This window comes from Pimephales promelas, chromosome 3 (assembly GCF_988280905.1).
Source record: "Pimephales promelas chromosome 3, fPimPro1.hap1.1, whole genome shotgun sequence".
In the NCBI taxonomy this organism is placed as follows: domain Eukaryota; kingdom Metazoa; phylum Chordata; class Actinopteri; order Cypriniformes; family Leuciscidae; genus Pimephales; species Pimephales promelas.
The window spans coordinates 19741078-19760049 of NC_142771.1; the positions used below are offsets into that span (position 1 = coordinate 19741078).

Below are 18972 nucleotides of genomic sequence, written 5' to 3' on the forward strand. Positions count from 1 at the left end.
GTACGTACATTTGCCTTGATTTTTGTTCGTTGGCGACTCATAGTGGCAATAAAGTGAAGTTGCAAACATTACACTACAAATTGTTCTATGATATCGCACCACCAGCTGTCAGATATTACTTAATAATATGTCAAATAATGTATCAATTACAAATTATGTCACACGAGTCTTATTAAAATATTCTATTATGCAATTAATTAAGAACATAAAGCATATGCAAACCTGTCTAGCAATGGCAGCGTTGGCTTAACTAGGAATAAAAAATAAACTTCATTAATTCGGTCAGTAAAGGTAAAAAAAAGAAAGTAATAATTTTATTCAGCAAGGACACTGTCACGGTGTGAGGTGGTGGAGTGCAGGAGTGCAGGCAAAAGGAATAGGAGGAGTCCAGATGAACGTGAAGATACTAATTTTAATCAAAAATACAGGTAGGAGGACAGGGAATCTCCGGGTAACATACAACATCGACCGACAAAGACAGACTGAATGGGAAGGAACTAAATACACAGAGGAATCAAACTAAACGAGGTGAAAACAGGTGAAACAGATGAATACAGGACGCTGAACGGGAGGCTGATGAGGGAGTGAGTTCAGGTGTGGAGACAAGAGGATCCTGGGAAGTGTAGTGCTGGAGACGCAGACAGGATGGTGCAGACGAAGGACTGTGACAGACACATTGAATTTGTTTAAAAGTGTCTGTAAATGCATTTATAATGTTACAAAAGATTATAAGATTTCTATATGTGTTTGATTGAAGTTTTTATTAATTAAAGTATCCTGAAAATGCTGTATCATGGTATCCATGAAAATATGAAGCAGAAGCACAGCTGTTTTCAACACTGATAATAATCATAAATGTTTATTTATCATCAAATCATATTAGAGTGATTTCTGAAGGATCATGTGACACTGAAGACGAGTAATGATGCTGAAAATTCAGCTTTGATTACAGGAATATATTACACTTTCACATATTTTGACATAGAAGACATTTTCAGTGAAATTTTGTATCTTGCAGGTTTCTTTAGCTAATTTGGGCTAATTATCATATTTAAATTAATTTAATTGAGGGAGGAGTCTGGGTGGGGCGTTGTGCTCGTGCATGTGCGCTCAATTTTACGGTAATTGGGATGTACAAAGAGAATATGCGTGGGATCCTTCGTACACAGACATTCATACATCTGTTTTGTTTTTTTTGTGCGTACGCACATTTACAGCTTTGTTCGTACGCAATGTTTTAGTATGAATTCAGCGCAAGTCTTTGTACATGAGGCCCCTGGTGTAAACGGGAGTGTTTCTCTCTCATCTACTTGTGATTCAATCGAACAAAACGCATCTTACTACCAGGTGTAAAAAGGGCCTAAAAGTCCCAGTCACTCCACTATAATTTAAGTCTAAATGTCTCCCTTTGATTAAAGGTTGAGGGCTGAAGCATTAGGAGCATCGCAGGACTCTAAAGATGAGGGTGGAGAGGATGTAAGTATAACACTTCAGTCTCATTTCAAACACCTTTGCTCTGCTCCAAAAACTGCCTCACCGATGTGAAAAGGTAGTAGTGATAATTGAATTATGTCTCCTCCAAGAACACCTTGTTTTAATTCCAGCATAGCATATAGTATCCTTCATGGAGAAGGCAATCACGCTCACTAGGTTTTGGAACTTAGCTTTGGAATGATGTTTTTTCTTATATCATTAATAACATTAATACTATTTATAACTTTAATGCAAAAGGCAAAGTGCAAATACACAGTCAGTAGTTAAATGTGTGCATTACCAATCACTTCTACAGGCCATGCTTTGTTTTGCTCTAACAGTTTTTAATTAAAGTGCAATGCGCAGCAAACCTTCAACCTTCTCACAATGCTTCACTACCCACATATTTGATGCTGTGAAGTGCTGAAGGGCTGATGCACTAACCTCTGCTTCACTGCTGCTGTGTTTTGTGGTGCTGCTCTGTTCTGTGTGGCTCTATGGTGCAGTACTCATCTCCACTGCAGGACGATGTCGCCATGACGCAGAGACGGCGGTTCACACGTGTAGAGATGGCTCGTGTACTGATGGAGCGCAACCAGTACAAGGAGAGACTGATGGAGCTTCAGGAAGCTGTGCGCTGGACCGAGATGATCAGGTGAGGGAGAAGCGGCCACATCCAAATCAACTTTCATTTAGATACTTACTAAACAAAATCTCATACATTTGCACATCTAAATGACTTCATCAATACAACGAACACACAAAAAAACGGTCAATAGGGGTGTAAAATGTATTGATGCATATTGATGAAAGGCATGAAATGGAACAAAACACCCGAGTGTACATAACTGATAACATAAACTACAATTCAAATGTTAGATTTTTTTTAAAGAAGTTAATAGTTTTATTCAGCATGGACGTATACAATTTTTTTAAAATTTCAAAAGATTTCTATTCGAATAAACACATCTAATCGTTCAATTAACTGCGTAAACAAATAGCAGATCAACCATGCTCTGGCATCAGCTCTTTTGGCATCCCTTCACCTTTCCCAGATAGCAAACTGACATTGAATCAACGTAGAAATATGACATTGAAACAACGTTGATCTGACATTGTTTTGCTCATCGAATTAACGTTGAACCAACGTCAGACGCGTCATTCTTTCAAAACTAACGGAAAATCAACTTGAAATCAACGCGTTGTTTCAACGTTATGAAAGCAAACCAATTTTCGATTAGCTTTGAAGAATGCCGCGTCTGACGTTGGTTCAACGTTAATTCGATGAGCAAAATCAACGTTGTTTCAATGTCATGAGAGACGTCGTTTCCACGTTGATTCAATGTCAGTTTGCTGTCTGGGTCACCATCATAATTTAGCCATTTTCTACCATACTCATCTTCTAAGCATTAGCAGTCCCACTGGGGCAGGGGTAGGAAACGTCAGGCCTGAAAAGCCACTGTCCTGCAGAGTTTAGCTCTCCAACCCATGTCAAACACATCTGAACCAGCTAGTCAATGTCTTCAGGATTACTAAAGCTACAGGCAGGCAAGTTTCTTTCGGGGTTGGAGTTGACCTCTGCAGGACAGTGGCTCTCCAGGACATCGTCTTTGCTTTTATTTTAAATAGAGAAGATAAAATAATTAAATTAACTAAAGTGTAATTAGATTTATATTCGCCCCCATCACGTATTTGGCCTAAATGGTCTGTGATTCATTTTTCTTTTATATTTTGATCCCTTCTAAGACCTTCTAATGTTTAAAACAGGGAGATTAGTTTGGCTGTACTGCACAGTGACTTGCAAAATTCTTAAAACCAACAAGAAAAAAAAGAATTATAATATTCCTGGAAAAAAAAAATTGTTATATTATATTTTTTCCACCCCAATCTAAGCTCGAGTTGAAGCTGTTTCCTCGAGCCCCTCCTCTGTACACAGCAAACCAAATATGTTTAAGCTTAATAGCCTAAAGATTACATGGGCAAACTTTTTTTTTGTCAAACTTTAAACATGTTCTCTCTGTCTGTTTCACTTCCACAGGGCATCTCGGGAGAGTCCTGCTCTACCAGAGAAGAAAAAATCTATCATCTGGCAATTGTGAGTGGATTTAGACATATTGTTTTTGACTCTTAAATCAGTATGTTATTTTTATCCCCATCTAGCGGTGAAAAGGTATATGACCATCCAGTGAATATTAGTTTCTGTTCCTCTCAATTCCGATTTCGTTTTAACTCCTACGGTGGCCAATAGACCTTTCTCACAACTTCCGTATTTGTGACCGGAAATACGCAATTGTCGTGGTAAACTTCTTCCGCTCCATTCATAACAGATAGCGCCGAAGGCAACTAGTGAGAGTTGTTGCGTAGCCTACCGATCTTTTTTGTTATTCCCAAAAGCAGCCATACCTATCGTTTTCATTCCTTCCCTCGTCAGTTCCCTGTCGATGAAGTTCGACGGAAATGGATTCAGGCAATCTGGCGGGATGTTATTGATCCTGTGATCTTCTGTACTTCTCATGTCACCATTCACTAATAAGCCGTCATTGTTTGTTTATTTTTTATGTTTTATGATTTGCGTATTTTTGAAGTAACGTTAGTTCATGTTCAACTGTATTAAGATATTTGTATCCAGCGGAATAAGCACATAAAATATACACCACAATATAAAACAAAATAAATAAGAACACACAACAGTGGGCTACATATAAATTTAAAATATTAATATATACCATTCTGAGTATTTAACAATCTGAGTGTACAAGGAATAAATTAATATTTGTATAATTTTTCTTCATCTTTGATCGTTCTAGCAACAGCAGTGCAAAAAATTCGGGATAACTGTTGAATAAAACTGACAGACTTCTTTCTGGTATTCACATCAAAATGTAGTTTATTGTAAATAATACTCCCTAAATATGAATAACTTTCCACACACTCCACCTTACCTTTAATTAACGTATATTGGGAAGAATGAGCTTCAGTTCTAAAATCAATATCATATCTTTGGTCTTAGATAAATCAGCTGCAGACAAGCATCACCACAGCATTTTACAAAGTCATCAACAACTGGACCATGACAAGTTTACATTTTTTCGAAGTTTTGAAGACTCTCTGATCAATTTTCTCCTCCCAGAGTAGGTTTTTCTGATGTGTTAACAGTTGACGGGAACTCCGTTTCCACAACGATTACGTATTTCCGGTTTTTGTGAAAAAGGTCTATGTAGTCCAAGATTAACATGGCTTCCAGTTCGACCTCGTCCATGAGTGTTAACTCAACCATAAACGCAAAAGGCGAAGCTTGAATTAACGGGTATGTCCCTCTTTGGCTAATGTACTTTCAAGATGGAGGGGCAACATGGCGACCGACATTAGAACCCCTTACCCGTATGTATTTTCAATGGCATATTATACACTCACGAGAATACTTTATTACTTGAACGAAGTAAATATACATTAATGAGCACATATATTTTTGAAAGAACTATGTTTAACTCTTTTAGTTTAGTCTTAGCTAAAAACACTGTGTAGCTTTAAGGAAGTGGATTGATTTCATGTCTAAATGTTGAAATAGAGTTTTGTTACTTATGTTATGATTTACATTTCATCTGTTTATTCCTGTTCCTTTACCTACTTACTTTGCTCTGTCTCTCTCCAGCTTTGCACGTCTTTTTAGTTCATCTGCGAGCCCTCCTCCAGTGAAACGCCCGTACACCAGCGTCAACATTCACTACAAGTCTCCTTCTCCTGCTGGCTACAACCAGAGACGCTCCCAAACCATGTGCCAGATCTCCACTTCCAACTGCATACTGGAGTTCCTGCCTGAAGAGTGAGGAGAGACATGCATACTTGTCTGTGTCTTTGTCCCATATGTCCTCATGTCCTCATCCACACATCCACCTGTCTGTCTGTTTGTCCTCCCTCTGTGTCCTCAAAGTGTATTCTCTCTCTTTCTTCTGCTCAGGCAAGCTGACTCCTGCTAAATGGTGTGTGCTAATGCTGCATTTGACTGTTAGCTGTTGCACACTCACACGTTTACTTAGCTTACATAAGGAAATATCATAGGAAATATATTAAAACTAATAATAAAAACTACAGACTAACATGACCTCTAAAAAGAAATGTTTCCTTAATTTTTAGAATAAAAATCAATTTTATTTATTTATCTAATAATTACTTTAATTAGGTTGTGGGGTTCAGCTCTCAGGAAACATATATCATGATAAATGTGTATTATTTTTTGATAAAAGCATCTGCCAAACATTGTTATTGTATCATTTATTAATATTTTTAATTTTCAGTTTCTCAATTTTAATTGAGTTTTTTTTTCTCATTTTGGTATGTTCTTTTTTGATATGAGTTTTTATATTTCTATTAAAGTGTATTTAGTTTTAATAATGATATTACTACCTCAACTTATTTTATTTCAGTTGTCGTTGAAGTTTTCATCTAATATTTATTTAACCTTTATTTTTATTTAACAAAAAATATATTTTTTAATAGTTTTAGTTTTAGTAAACAATAACACTGCTGCCAACTGAATAAATGTGAATATTTGATTCAATAATTTATTAAGTTTTAAAGAACATTTTAAAACTTCAGTTCCCTTCAACATATCAGATGTTATTTTTTTAGTCTGCTTGACAGTCCATTAGCCTGAAATAGCGTCTGTGAAAAGCGAAAATGTAAGGGAAATATTTCACATCATGTTTTCACATCACGCCGTGTGTCTGTGGCATTTAATTTTGGCCTCTGCTCGCTGCCTGGTTCTCTCGCTCTTTCGCTGACTGCACCTCCCTCTCTCTCTCTTTCTCTCTCTCTCTCTCTTTTCGCCCTGTAGAATGCCCAGTAACGGTGTTGCGTCTCTCCTCAGCGATTCCGCGCTCTGTACACGCAGAGAGCAGCGTCGAGAGCAGTACCGGCAGGTGCGTGAGCACATGCGCCGCAAGGACGGTCCCATGCAAACCTGTGGCTGGAGTGTCCCATCCCGATTCAAACAGGTATCTGCCCATATGTTGACCCTTCACCCCTGACCTCTGTTAGCAATTCATCTCCACACAGAGACTGGAGTGTCACTGTTTTGCAGGGAGCGCCCCCCACAAATAAAGTGAAATAGAGGAAAAAAGAAAATAAATTTGCAAAGTGCACTTTAGATATGCACCCAAGAGGGACGTGTCTTAGTTTAACTCCTCCCAAGATCAGGAATGGGCGTTTGATTTTATGTACAGTAAATGATGATATGAATGGCTTGTTTGTGAAGATGTGCAAGAGCAATTGTCAAAAAAAATATTTTAGCTACACTAGTACAACTAACAAAAGTTGCTAAGTATGTAACAGTATCAGATGGTTTGACACACTGATAAAAAATATAAATGGTGACAGGATTAAAGTGAACTTAATTGTGTAATAAATCTTATAAAATCTTATAAATAAATATTGGATGTTTTATATTTTATTAAAAATTATAAACTTGTTTGATAATTTTATAAAATGAAAATTAAAAATGTTTCTTTGGCAACTAACATTTAACAATAAAAGCTAAACAGAAATGTTTTTTTAAAAAAATGACAAAAGCACATAACAAAATTACTAAAACTTAAACTCAAATGAAAAATATCAATAAACACTATTATATAAATTCTATGAAAATGGCACTGAACGGTGAGTTGTTTATTTGCACTGTTATTTATTTGATCAGTGAATTGTTTATGTGCATGATCCGTGCAAATTGACTGATTTACTAAAATGAATCGGGCTTCCCAATAGTAAATAAGAGAGAAAAGTGTGCAGTTACTTATTTAGCTGTAAACGCAGAAAAATGTGGAGAAAATACTGATGTAGCATTTTGTCACAATAACAACATAGCAACTTCTATTGCCCAACACTGTTCAAGGTGGCTTTTAACTATTATAAACGGTTTAACATGTTCGTGATACACGTATAAGCTCTTGCCTACCTTTGTCAAATTAGAAGTAAAAAAAAAAGTAACAACAGTTTTCGGGTTGGCATGGTGACAGTGTGTTTGTTAGGGTTGCCGTGGTGACAGTGTCGCCGTGGCGCTAACTGTGATCTCCCACAGAATGGCTCCCAGGCGGACAGCACTCAAGATGCCACAGTGAAGAGGACGCAGGCAAGTCTGAGCGGCAGAGGACCAGCATGCACCTCTCCCACACTGTCCCTTTAAACCCCCGCCCTAAACCTGACTCAGCCTCCGTCAGCAAATCATAGCGTAGACACAGCAGAAAACTGATATAGCCGAAAATTTCTTTGCTGAAGCTGAATCTATCTTTAGGAATTAAACCTCTGGTATTTACATCTGTTGACATGCTTTCCTGCTAACAATGCTTTGCTAACACTATCAAGTTAACACAATATTTAGTGCATTTTAGACATGTGGCCGATTGTACGGTTGCTTACAACCTACAATAACATAAATGTGCTCGACATCATAATTATTGCAAAATGTAAAATGGGAAATTTACATTTTATTTTATTTACTAAAAACAAAGTTTAATATGCAATAGTATTTTGAAGTACCATCTGAAACCACTATTGTACCATGGTATTTTGTAAGAGTGCCCTTTTAAAGATAATAAATATACATAATCCAAAATATAAGCCACATTTAATTGAATTCTAGTGGTAACAGTTCAGAGCAAATTCCAGATGTCTAAAATGTAGCAAAAGCTCTTTTAAAAAAATTAATAGTTACACAATTTAAAACTTGTATACAGGACACAATCCTTGACCAAAGTAAATTAATCCTAATTACTCTGCATTGTGTAACATGACATCCTCCAGGTCCATATCAAACCTTCCTCATCTTCGAAACTTCATGATTTGCTGCTCTCTCTCTCTCTGTCTTTCAGAGGCGTTTGCTGACTGTACTGTAGATTAACTCCTGTCATTGCGCATGTATCTGCCTTGTAACCCTCTTAACAGACTTAGATCTGCTGCTCTGGTTTGCTGTTCTTGGTTTCCCCTTTCTCTGTCTGCCCTGGATAAAGGCAATCTTAACCAGGGCATGATGGGAGTATGGCATCTTTCTGCTTGTAGTGTGGAGCAGTGATCTTATTTACAAAGGCCTTGTAAACATCACCGCCTTCCTGTGTTCTCTTAGGCCAATGAGAAAGAGGATAATCGAATGAAAAACGTCCCTGTGCCAGTGTACTGCCGCCCTCTGGTGGAGAAAGACCCCAACAGAAAGGTAGAAGATGACGGACAAACACACAGACTATTAATTCTGAGGTTGTGAAGTTCTGAACTCTTGCTCTCTTGTTCATCTGACAGCTGTGGTGTGCTGCTGGCGTGGATCTCACTGGCTGGAAGACATCCAATCAGGAGGCTGCAGCTGGGAAGCCATCCAATGGCTCTGATCCCTTGACTGGGGAAGAGGAAGGTGGAGATGGCAAGAGCGAGCAGAGCTCACCAGAGAAAAAGAAGGTAAATGGATTCATTAAAAACAATAAAGAATAAAACGTCTAATTAAAGAAAAATGTCTTTTGAAGACATGTTCAAGATAATCAGATAAATTTGGGTTCGGGAATACTTTGAAAGAAATGCTTTTATTCAAGGAGACATTCCTTTTATCAAAAGTGACTGTAAAGACATTTATAATGTTAAAAGAAATATATTTCTATTTTAAATAATGGTGTTATTTTGAATATTGGTGTTATTTTTGGCACCAAAACGGCTTATTAGAATGATTTCTGAAGGATCATTTGACACTGAAAACTGAAGTAATGATGCAGACAATTCAGCTTTAACATCACAGGAATAAATTACATTTTAAAATATATTTAAAAAGAAAATATATGCAGATTTGGTGAGCATAGGAGACTCAAAACCAATGCAAATTCTTTCCAACCCCCGAACTATTGAATAGTAGTACACACGTGCACACACACACACACACACACACACACACACACACACACACACACACACAGTGGGATCAAAAAGTCTGAGACTACATTAGAGAATTTCATTTCAATCAAAATTTAAACCTGAAAAAGGCAGAAAGTTATTTTGCAGCAAAATTTAAATAAATATTGTGATGTAAAATGAATGAATAGTTATAAGTCTCCACTTTTTATTGGTCACTATTCACTAATCAATTAAGCAAATTTGTGACATTGAAAGCAAAAGCGAGACAAACCAAAACAATAAAAAATACTTTTCAGATAAAAAGAAAAGTATTGAAAGAAAAGTTGAAAAGGTTTTCAGTTTACAGTTTTTAATCTGCTGTATTATTTACTGTTTAATTACTTTTTAATATTTCATTTAATATAATTGTTTATTGAAGTCAAAATGGGTCTCAGATTTTCACAGCTTACCCATCTTTCTTTCTGTAGAAAATGCTAGAAATGAATTTTAAGCATTATAAATGATGAACTGAATTACATCTAAACAATTACATTTCACCCTCTTCCAGCCGAAGGAACTGCATGAAACTGACTCCATGAACAGCCGCGTGTGGATTCTGACCAGCACTCACTCAGCCAGTAAAGTGGTCATTATCGATGCAAACCAGCCCTGCTCCCTAGTTGACCAGTTTAACGTGTGTAATGCCCATGTGCTGTGCATCTCCAGCGTACCAGGTTTGTGTAATTCTAAATACAAGTAAATGCACTGTTGATTGTGACAAACACTGTTGCAGTTGAGTTAACTGTCCATGTGTGTGTGCATGTAGCGGCCAGTGAGAGTGATTACCCAGCAGGTGAGATATTTCTGGAGCAGCAGGGTGGAGATGGGTCTTCAGAGGACAAGGGTGGAGTGGAGGGCATGTTGGCAGGGATCACGATCGTGGGCTGTGCCACTAACTGCAGCGTAGTGCGCAGCAACTGCTCCTCTCGCACTGACACCCCCGTGCAGGACCGAAGCCAAGGTGAGCAAACTGACTGAAAATGTATGTTCTGAATCTGGGAGACTACATATTGGTCATCACATGCTTGGTGTTTAGCTCCTACAGCTCCAGTGTGCAGAAGCTTAGCTGTGTCACAGTCTGCGGAGGAAGCGACAGAAGCCATTGAGGTGTCAGAGGAGACGGGGCCAAGCGAGAACGTGGACATCACCCTCAGCTCTTTCACCGAGCATGTCTTTACTGACAACACACACAGGTACCTTACATATAGCCTGCTTTTAAAACCATCAAAGCTACTTTAGATAGGTGCCTTGCAAATGCTTAAATAGAGATTTATGAAAGCTTTTTGCAGAATTTCCTAAACCAGTAATCCCCTATTATATTTTTCTGATGGCAAAAGGATTTTTGTTATTTGCTGAATACTTTAGGCAAGGGCGTAGAATTTAGGAGGGACGCTAGAGACATGTTCCTGCAAATATCAAGCAACTTCTGAATGATGCCTAGCAATAATTGTGATTACACAATTATATTTATATAATATAACCACTGTTAATTGTAATTTTGGCCACATCTGAAATGGGTCACACCATAGTCAAACTAAATATGCTAGAAAACCTTGTATAAGCGTATTGAAAAAATATGTGCACAGATTTCTTTCAGAATCATCATTGGTCCAATTCATTTTAACCCTCTCCATATATTATGTATTACGTACTCTGATGAGCGATGTTAACAATTGCACTACGAATTCATGAATGAAAGTCAATACCTGAATTGCTTTGTTTTTTTCAGATTTAAATGGGCTTGTTTAGATATTCTATCATGAAGTAAAGAAGACTAAATTGTGATGTTGTTGGTTTACATAGTCTAAATTGTGTAATTATTGCCCTAGCAACATACTGGCATAAAAAATACTCCCTTTATGTGTTATGAGTGTGTTGGCTACCAAATCTCTAAAAAAAATTACAAATCTATCGAATGTGCAAAAATGGTGATGCCCCCACCAATATCAAAATCAAACCTACGCACTTGTGTTGAGTTGAAATGGTCTACTCTGTGTGTTCTGCCATCAGTGAGGCAGGTGTGCCAAAGGAGCAAGTGACATCAGCCCCCACAGACTCAGAAGAGGCAGGAGACGATCGGGCAGGAACAAGTGCTGCCCCAACCATGTGGCTGGGAGCCCAAAACGGCTGGTAGGCATTACATCTTCTAATGTATTTTCACATTATAAAGTCCTAATTCCATTTCAAACATTATGCGCAGCCTGTAAAATACATTGTGAACTCTGTCCACAGGCTTTATGTCCACTCTGCAGTGTCAAACTGGAAGAAATGCCTCCATTCAATCAAACTCAAAGACTCTGTACTGAGTTTGGTGTAAGTAGAATCCTAATGAACTATGTACACTACTGCTCAAAAATACAGTAAAAGCAGTACTATTGGGAAATATTATAAAAATTTAAAAGAACTCTGTTTTAAAATGTAATTTATTCCAGTGATGGTAAAGCTGTATTTTCAGCATCATTACTCCAGTCTTCAGTGTATCATGATCCTTCAGAAATCATTCTGATATGATGATTTGCTGCTCATTGATAATTCTTATTATCAATGCTGAATAAAATTGATATAAAACTGCTCAAAATTCAATAAAATGATGCTGATTCTGCTAATGAACATGATACTTTTTTTCAGAATTCTTTTAATAAATATAAAGTTCATACACATGTTTTTGACATAGAAATATTTTGTAAGAGTGTAAAAGTCTATACTGTCGCTTTTGATCAGTTTAATGCATCCTTACTGAAAAATGTAAAAATATTACTGACCCCCAAACTTCAGAACAGTAGTTTATATATATATACGTAGTACTGTTTACATGTTTACCAAAGACAAGTATAGACTATATAGACCAATAACAAGTATTTTGTGGTATGTGGAAAATTCTAATTAATAATTCCCTCTGTCTTTGTCTCTTCTTTGTGCTTCAGACATGTGAAGGGGAGAGTTTTGGTTGCATTAGCTGATGGAACACTTGCAATCTTCCACAGAGCTGAAGGTTTTCATGTTGTTAAACTTATTAGAAAAAGAATGGTCATTTATTATTAAAGCAGCTGTAAATATTTGTATTCATGCTCTCCATAATGTGAAATGTAAACATAGATGGACAATGGGATCTATCCAACTATCATCTAATGGATCTGGGAAGACCCCACCACTCCATTCGATGCATGGCTGTGGTTCATGACAAAGTCTGGTGTGGTAACAAGAACAAGATCCATGTGATCCAGCCCAAGAGCATGCAGATTGAGGCGAGTCTCAGACAGCAAATGTTATGTCCTCATCATAACCTTTGTCTTGGAACTTTTATTTTAGTTTGTTTTTCTCTCTTTCAAATAGAAATCATTTGACGCTCACCCACGCAAGGAGAGCCAGGTGAGGCAGCTGGCATGGATTGGTGATGGTGTCTGGGTGTCAATCCGTTTGGATTCCACACTCCGCTTATACCACGCACTCACACACCAGCATCTACAAGACGTGGATATCGAGCCTTACGTCAGCAAGATGCTGGGTAACGCTTGCTTCTGGGACTTTAATACTTCTTATTTATACGTTCTGGTTAGAGATTAATTTAGTAGTGACATAAGATGTTGGCTGAATTGCCTCCTCTTAGCATTTAAGGCTTAGCTTGGCAAAAAAATATTTTATTTTATTTCTCCAGGTCCTTAAAAGCAGTTCAACTGAAAGTTTACACTATAGACCATTTCACAAGATGTAAACAACACTGGTCCAGAAACACTTCCTGTTTCAGTTTGTAACTGTTTTCTTTATTTGACATGTAAAGAAAACATCTTAAAGTCCCCGTGAACCGGAAGTTGCAAACGATTTTTCTCCAGTGCTGTGACGTATTTCCAAGTGAAACGGAATATTGAACAGAGGGCAGGGTTTTACTCTAGCGCTCCTCCTCTCCATCTCTCGCTCATAGCAAACTAACGGTTTGAGGGGAGTGGTTAAGCGTTTCCCCACCCAAGCTGTGAAACCTACGTCATCAGAAAAAGAAACCATTCCAGACCGGAAGTAACTTTTCAGATTTTGATTAAAGATTACCAAGGCAAAACATTTTTTAAATATATATTTACTTGCACGGATTAATTGTTCACCACAAAACTAGTAATATGCACTAACAAAGTAAATAGGTTCAATTTAATAACTAATAAAATAACTTTTTGATTCAGTTTTAAATGTTCTGTCGGTTGTATTTTATCCCAGCTTTTATGTAGTGTTAAAAATCTGAAACAGGAGGTGCTTCTGGACCAGTGTTGTTTACATCTTGTGAAATGGTCTATAGAAAAATAACTTTATTATTATTATTTAAATATTGTTAATTAATTATTATATGAATTTATTGATGGAAACATTTAGCCTAATACATTATATATAAAAGATCGGTAGTCACAATATACTGTAAATGTTTTACATTCTGCTTTGTTGTCTATGATTGACAGGTACAGGAAAGTTGGGCTTCTCTTTTGTCAGGATAACTGCCCTGCTGATTGGAGGAAACCGCTTGTGGGTGGGGACTGGAAATGGTGTCATCATCTCAATCCCTTTGACTGAAAGTAAGTCTGGGGCAAGTTTGTTTGCACACACACTTCAGTGTTCACATGATTATCTTAACCTTTTCCTTTTAATTTTGATCAACCAAAACATGTCCCTGTCATTGGTTTATGCTGGTTAGCTCTTCTTCGACCAGGATGGTCTTTATACTGAAGCTTGCTAGCCAAGCCAACGCTAGCAAGTCTTGCCGGTTAAGCTAGTAAAGAGGCTTGGATCTCACTAACTCTTCAGCTCTTTGGGTTGCCAACACACTGGGATTAACCTGCAAACTTTAATGTCATCATCCCAGATCATTAACCGCTAGGTCAACCTCCTTAATCCATTAATTACCCAACAAACCCTGTGTTGCCTCTTGTCATCTCCTTTCTAGCTTTTCTTCTTTGTTCCTTTTTCTCTATTGTACCACTACCCTCTTTTGCTCTGTCTTATAAGTGTTGCTCTTTTTCCCTGCCTTGTTCCCCGTCCCACTTCCTCCTTCTTATAGCCGTAGTTCTTCATCGAGGGCAGCTCCTGGGACTGAGGGGTAAGTGTGGAGCGTTACGACTGTCATTCTTGTAAGATCAGTTGCATCACACTTCTTTTGGGAACACCTTAGTCTTCTTTCATTTATTCCATCATTCAATCAACTTACTTTCTTTCAGTGGTTTTAGCATGTTTTGGTCATGATGACTTATTTCTCTGTGGATTACTATATTTATTGTTTATTTAAAATGTTGTGCTCATTTTTTTTCTTCATTATTTTCAACAGAGTCATATAAATATAAATTTACATATTTATCAGATAAATATATATTTCGCAACATAAATCTAATATAATTGCTAAATCAAAAATATATATATTCAAAAGACTATAATCTATACATGTATATACACAGTGGTGGAATGTAACGAAGTACAAATACTTTGTTACTTTACTTAAGTACATTTTTCACGTATCTTTACTTTACTTAAGTAGAATAAATAGCGCATACTTTTTACTTTTACTTCGTTACATTTTGCAGCAATTATTATACTTTCTACTCCACTACATTTCTACAACTTCGGTAACATTTTCATTACATTTTCTGATCAGTTTTTCTCCTGCCAAAACGTAATCTGACCGTCCGTCCGTTGCACGTTTGTCTCACCAGTGACGTTTGGTAGCCATAGAGCCTCCATTTTTGCACTCAGGTCTAAGTCCCATGCCCCTCTATCAGAATCCAGAGTTTCAAGAAGATTGGAGAAACTTATTTTTTCGCACAAAAAAAAAAAAAACGACAGGGGTAACACTGTCGTTTTTTTTGGGGGGTCGAAATTTTGAGTTTCTCCAATCTTCTTGAAACTCTGGATTCTGATAGAGGGGCATGGGACTTAGACCTGAGTGCAAAAATGGAGGCTCTAGACCCTTCCAGAGCTGAGATATTGAGATACCACGTAGCATTTATGCCATTATAAATATCTCAATATCTCAGCTCTGGAAGGGTCTAGAGCAGGGGTCTCAAACTCAAATTAACTGGGGGCCGCTGGAGATAGAGTCTGGGTCAGGCCGGGCCGCATCAAGTATTCCAAAAAAAAAAATGTATTTAAGTATTCCAAAAATGGAGCACAACTGTTCCATTCTTCTCAATCTTTATTATTAACGTTTCTTCTGAACTGTTCCTCTGAATTTGATCATTCCTTTCTGTACATGATTGGTTCTTCATGAACTGTCCTTCTGACAGTTGAAGTTGAACGGCGGGTCGCACTCATATTAAACTTTAATGTCAAGTGGGGGGCCACAAAATATCACCCCGCTGGCCGCAAGTTTGAGACCTCTGGTCTAGAGCCTCCATTTTTGCACTCAAGTCTAAGTCTCATGGCACTCTATCAGAATCCAGATTTTTGAGAAGATTGGAGAAACTTAATTTTTCGCCCGAAAAAAAACAACAAAAAAACGAAAGGGGTACCACTGTCGTTTTTTTTTTGGGTCGAATTTTTGAGTTTCGATATCTTGGCTCTGGAAGCGTCTAGAGACTCCATTTTTGTACTCAGGTTTAAGTCTCATGGCCCTCTATCAGAATCCAGAGTTTTGAGAAGATTGGAGAAACTTAATTTTTCGCCCGAAAAAAAACCCGAAAGGGGTACCACTGTCGTTTTTTTTTTTGGGTCGAATTTTTGAGTTTCGATATCTCAGCTCTGGAAGGGTCTAGAGCCTCCATTTTTGCACTCAGGTCTAAGTCCCATGGCCCTCTATCAGAATCCAGAGTTTTGAGAAGATTGGAGAAACTTAATTTTTCGCCCGAAAAAAAACAACGAAAGGGGTACCACTGTCGTTTTTTTTTCGGGTCGAAATTTTGAGTTTCGATATCTCAGCTCTGGAAGGGTCTAGAGCCTCCATTTTTGCACTCAGGTTTAAGTCTCATGGCCCTCTATCAGAATCCAGAGTTTTGAGTAGATTGGAGAAACTTAATTTTTCGCCCGAAAAAAAAAAAACGAAAGGGGTACCACTGTCGTTTTTTTTTTGCGTCGAATTTTTGAGTTTCGATATCTCAGCTCTTGAAGGGTCTAGAGCCTCCATTTTTGCACTCAGGTTTAAGTCTCATGGCCCTCTATCAGAATCCAGAGTTTTGAGATGATTGGAGAAACGTAATTTTTCGCCCGAAAAAAAAAAACGAAAGGGGTACCACTGTCGTTTTTTTTTTGGGTCGATTTTTTTTGAGTTTCGATATCTCAGCTCTGGAAGGGTCTAGAGACTCCATTTTTGCACTCAGGTTTAAGTCTCATGGCCCTCTATCAGAATCCAGAGTTTTGAGAAGATTGGAGAAACTTAATTTTTCACCCGAAAAAAAAAACCGAAAGGGGTACCACTGTTGTTTTTTTTCGGGTCGAAATTTTGAGTTTCGACATCTCAGCTCTGGAAGGGTCTAGAGCCTCCATTTTTGCACTCAGGTTTAAGTCTCATGGCCCTCTATTAGAATCCAGAGTTTTGAGTAGATTGGAGAAACTTAATTTTTCGCCCAAAAAAAAAAAAACGAAAGGGGTACCACTGTCGTTTTTTTTTCGGTCGAGTTTTTGAGTTTCGACATCTCAGCTCTGGAAGGGTCTAGAGCCTCTATTTTTGCGCTCAGGTGTAAGTCTCAGTGCCCTCTATCAGAATCCAGAGTTTCGAGAAGATTGGGGATACAAAATTTTTCGCCCCCCCAAAAAAAACCTAAGGGGTAACACTGTCGTTTTTTTTTCGGTTCGAAATTTTGAGTTTCGATATTTCAGCTCTGGAAGGGCCTAGAGCCTCCATTTTTGCGCTCAGGTGTAAGTCTCAGTGCCCTCTATCAGAATCCAGAGTTTCGAGAAGATTGGGGATACAAAATTTTTCGCCCCCCAAAAAAAAAACGTAAAGGGTAACACTGTCGTTTTTTTTTCGGGTCGAAATTTTGAGTTTCGATATCTCAGCTCTGGAAGGGTCTAGAGCCTCCATTTTTGCACTCAGGTGTAAGTCTCAGTGCCCTCTATCAGAATCCAGAGTTTCGAGAAGATTGGGGATACTTAATTTTTCGCCCCCCCAAAAAAAACGTAAGGGGTAACACTGTCTTTTTTTTTCGGGTCGAAATTTTGAGTTTCGATATCTCAGCTCTGGAAGGGTCTAGAGCCTCCATTTTTGCGCTCAGGTGTAAGTCTCAGTGCCCTCTATCAGAATCCAGAGTTTTGAGAAGATTGGGGATACTTAATTTTTAGCCCCAAAAAAAAAACGTAAGGGGTAACACTGTCATTTTTTTTTTCGGGTCGAAATTTTGAGTTTCGATATCTCAGCTCTGGAAGGGTCTAGAGCCTCCATTTTTGCACTCAGGTGTAAGTCTCAGTGCCCTCTATCAGAATCCAGAGTTTCGAGAAGATTGGGGATACTTAATTTTTCGCCCAAAAAAAAAACCGTAAGGGGTAACACTGTCGTTTTTTTTTCGGGTCGAAATTTTGAGTTTCGATATCTCAGCTCTGGAAGGGTCTAGAGCCTCCATTTTTGCGCTCAGGTGTAAGTCTCAGTGCCCTCTATCAGAATCCAGAGTTTCGAGAAGATTGGGGATACAAAATTTTTCGCCCCCCCCCAAAAAAAACGTAAGGGGTAACACTGTCGTTTTTTTTTCGGGTCGAAATTTTGAGTTTCGATATCTCAGCTCTGGAAGGGTCTAGAGCCTCCATTTTTGCGCTCAGGTGTAAGTCTCAGTGCCCTCTATCAGAATCCAGAGTTTCGAGAAGATTGGGGATACTTAATTTTTTGCCCTAAAAAAAAACGTAAGGGGTAACACTGTCGTTTTTTTTTCGGGTCGAAATTTTGAGTTTCGACATCTCAGCTCTGGAAGGGTCTAGAGCCTCCATTTTTGCACTCAGGTGTAAGTCTCAGTGCCCTCTATCAGAATCCAGAGTTTTGAGAAGATTGGGGATACTTAATTTTTCGCCCAAAAAAAAAAACGTAAGGGGTAACACTGTCGTTTTTTTTTCGGGTCGAAATTTTGAGTTTCGATATCTCAGCTCTGGAAGGGTCTAGAGCCTCCATTTTTGCGCTCAGGTGTAAGTCTCAGTGCCCTCTATCAGAATCCAGAGTTTCGAGAAGATTGGGGATACTTAATTTTTTGCCCTAAAAAAAACCGTAAGGGGTAACACTGTCGTTTTTTTTTTCGGGTCGAAATTTTGAGTTTCGACATCTCAGCTCTGGAAGGGTCTAGAGCCTCCATTTTTGGACTCAGGTGTAACGCTGCCTTCACACTGGCAGTTGAAATCAGCTCCGTAATACGCAATACGTTCCCAACGGACGTCGTACTACACAGTGAAAAGCGTCGGACGCGGGTAGAACGAAAATGGCGGAGAGATTAAAGTTTGATTCTGTCAGTTCTGTATGATCTCTCTGATTAGGGTTATGCTGCGTGAGGAAAGTTGCTCAGGACGTTGACATGTCAGGTCGGCTAAAAAATGTGATATAGTGGTCAATAGTTCAATGTCTACCTTCAATTTAATTGTATTAACTGCCCTTATAAACGTTAGAAAGTCATGAAAATAAAAAATGACATCACAACTTATCGT

General features: G+C 38.1%; 1 protein-coding gene across 15 annotated transcripts in view; it reads left to right on the forward strand.

The window, feature by feature from the left end:
* mapk8ip3 (mitogen-activated protein kinase 8 interacting protein 3) overlaps window positions 1-18972 on the forward strand; it is a 45635-nt gene that overhangs the window by 12932 nt on the left and 13731 nt on the right. For 7 of the 15 annotated variants that reach the window (XM_039686691.2, XM_039686692.2, XM_039686695.2 and 4 more), the window contains 18 exons: window positions 1419-1476; window positions 1980-2128; window positions 3512-3568; window positions 5126-5296; window positions 6308-6467; window positions 7547-7597; window positions 8588-8674; window positions 8758-8910; window positions 9902-10067; window positions 10160-10354; window positions 10430-10586; window positions 11404-11523; window positions 11626-11706; window positions 12318-12385; window positions 12490-12638; window positions 12727-12898; window positions 13833-13946; window positions 14429-14467. In XM_039686691.2, coding sequence (XP_039542625.2) covers window positions 1419-1476; window positions 1980-2128; window positions 3512-3568; window positions 5126-5296; window positions 6308-6467; window positions 7547-7597; window positions 8588-8674; window positions 8758-8910; window positions 9902-10067; window positions 10160-10354; window positions 10430-10586; window positions 11404-11523; window positions 11626-11706; window positions 12318-12385; window positions 12490-12638; window positions 12727-12898; window positions 13833-13946; window positions 14429-14467 — 2147 coding nt within the window. The remainder of the gene's footprint in view (window positions 1-1418; window positions 1477-1979; window positions 2129-3511; window positions 3569-5125; window positions 5297-6307; window positions 6468-7546; window positions 7598-8587; window positions 8675-8757; window positions 8911-9901; window positions 10068-10159; window positions 10355-10429; window positions 10587-11403; window positions 11524-11625; window positions 11707-12317; window positions 12386-12489; window positions 12639-12726; window positions 12899-13832; window positions 13947-14428; window positions 14468-18972) is intronic. The other 8 variants (XM_039686696.2, XM_039686702.2, XM_089128441.1 and 5 more) reach the window with 6 other exon arrangements.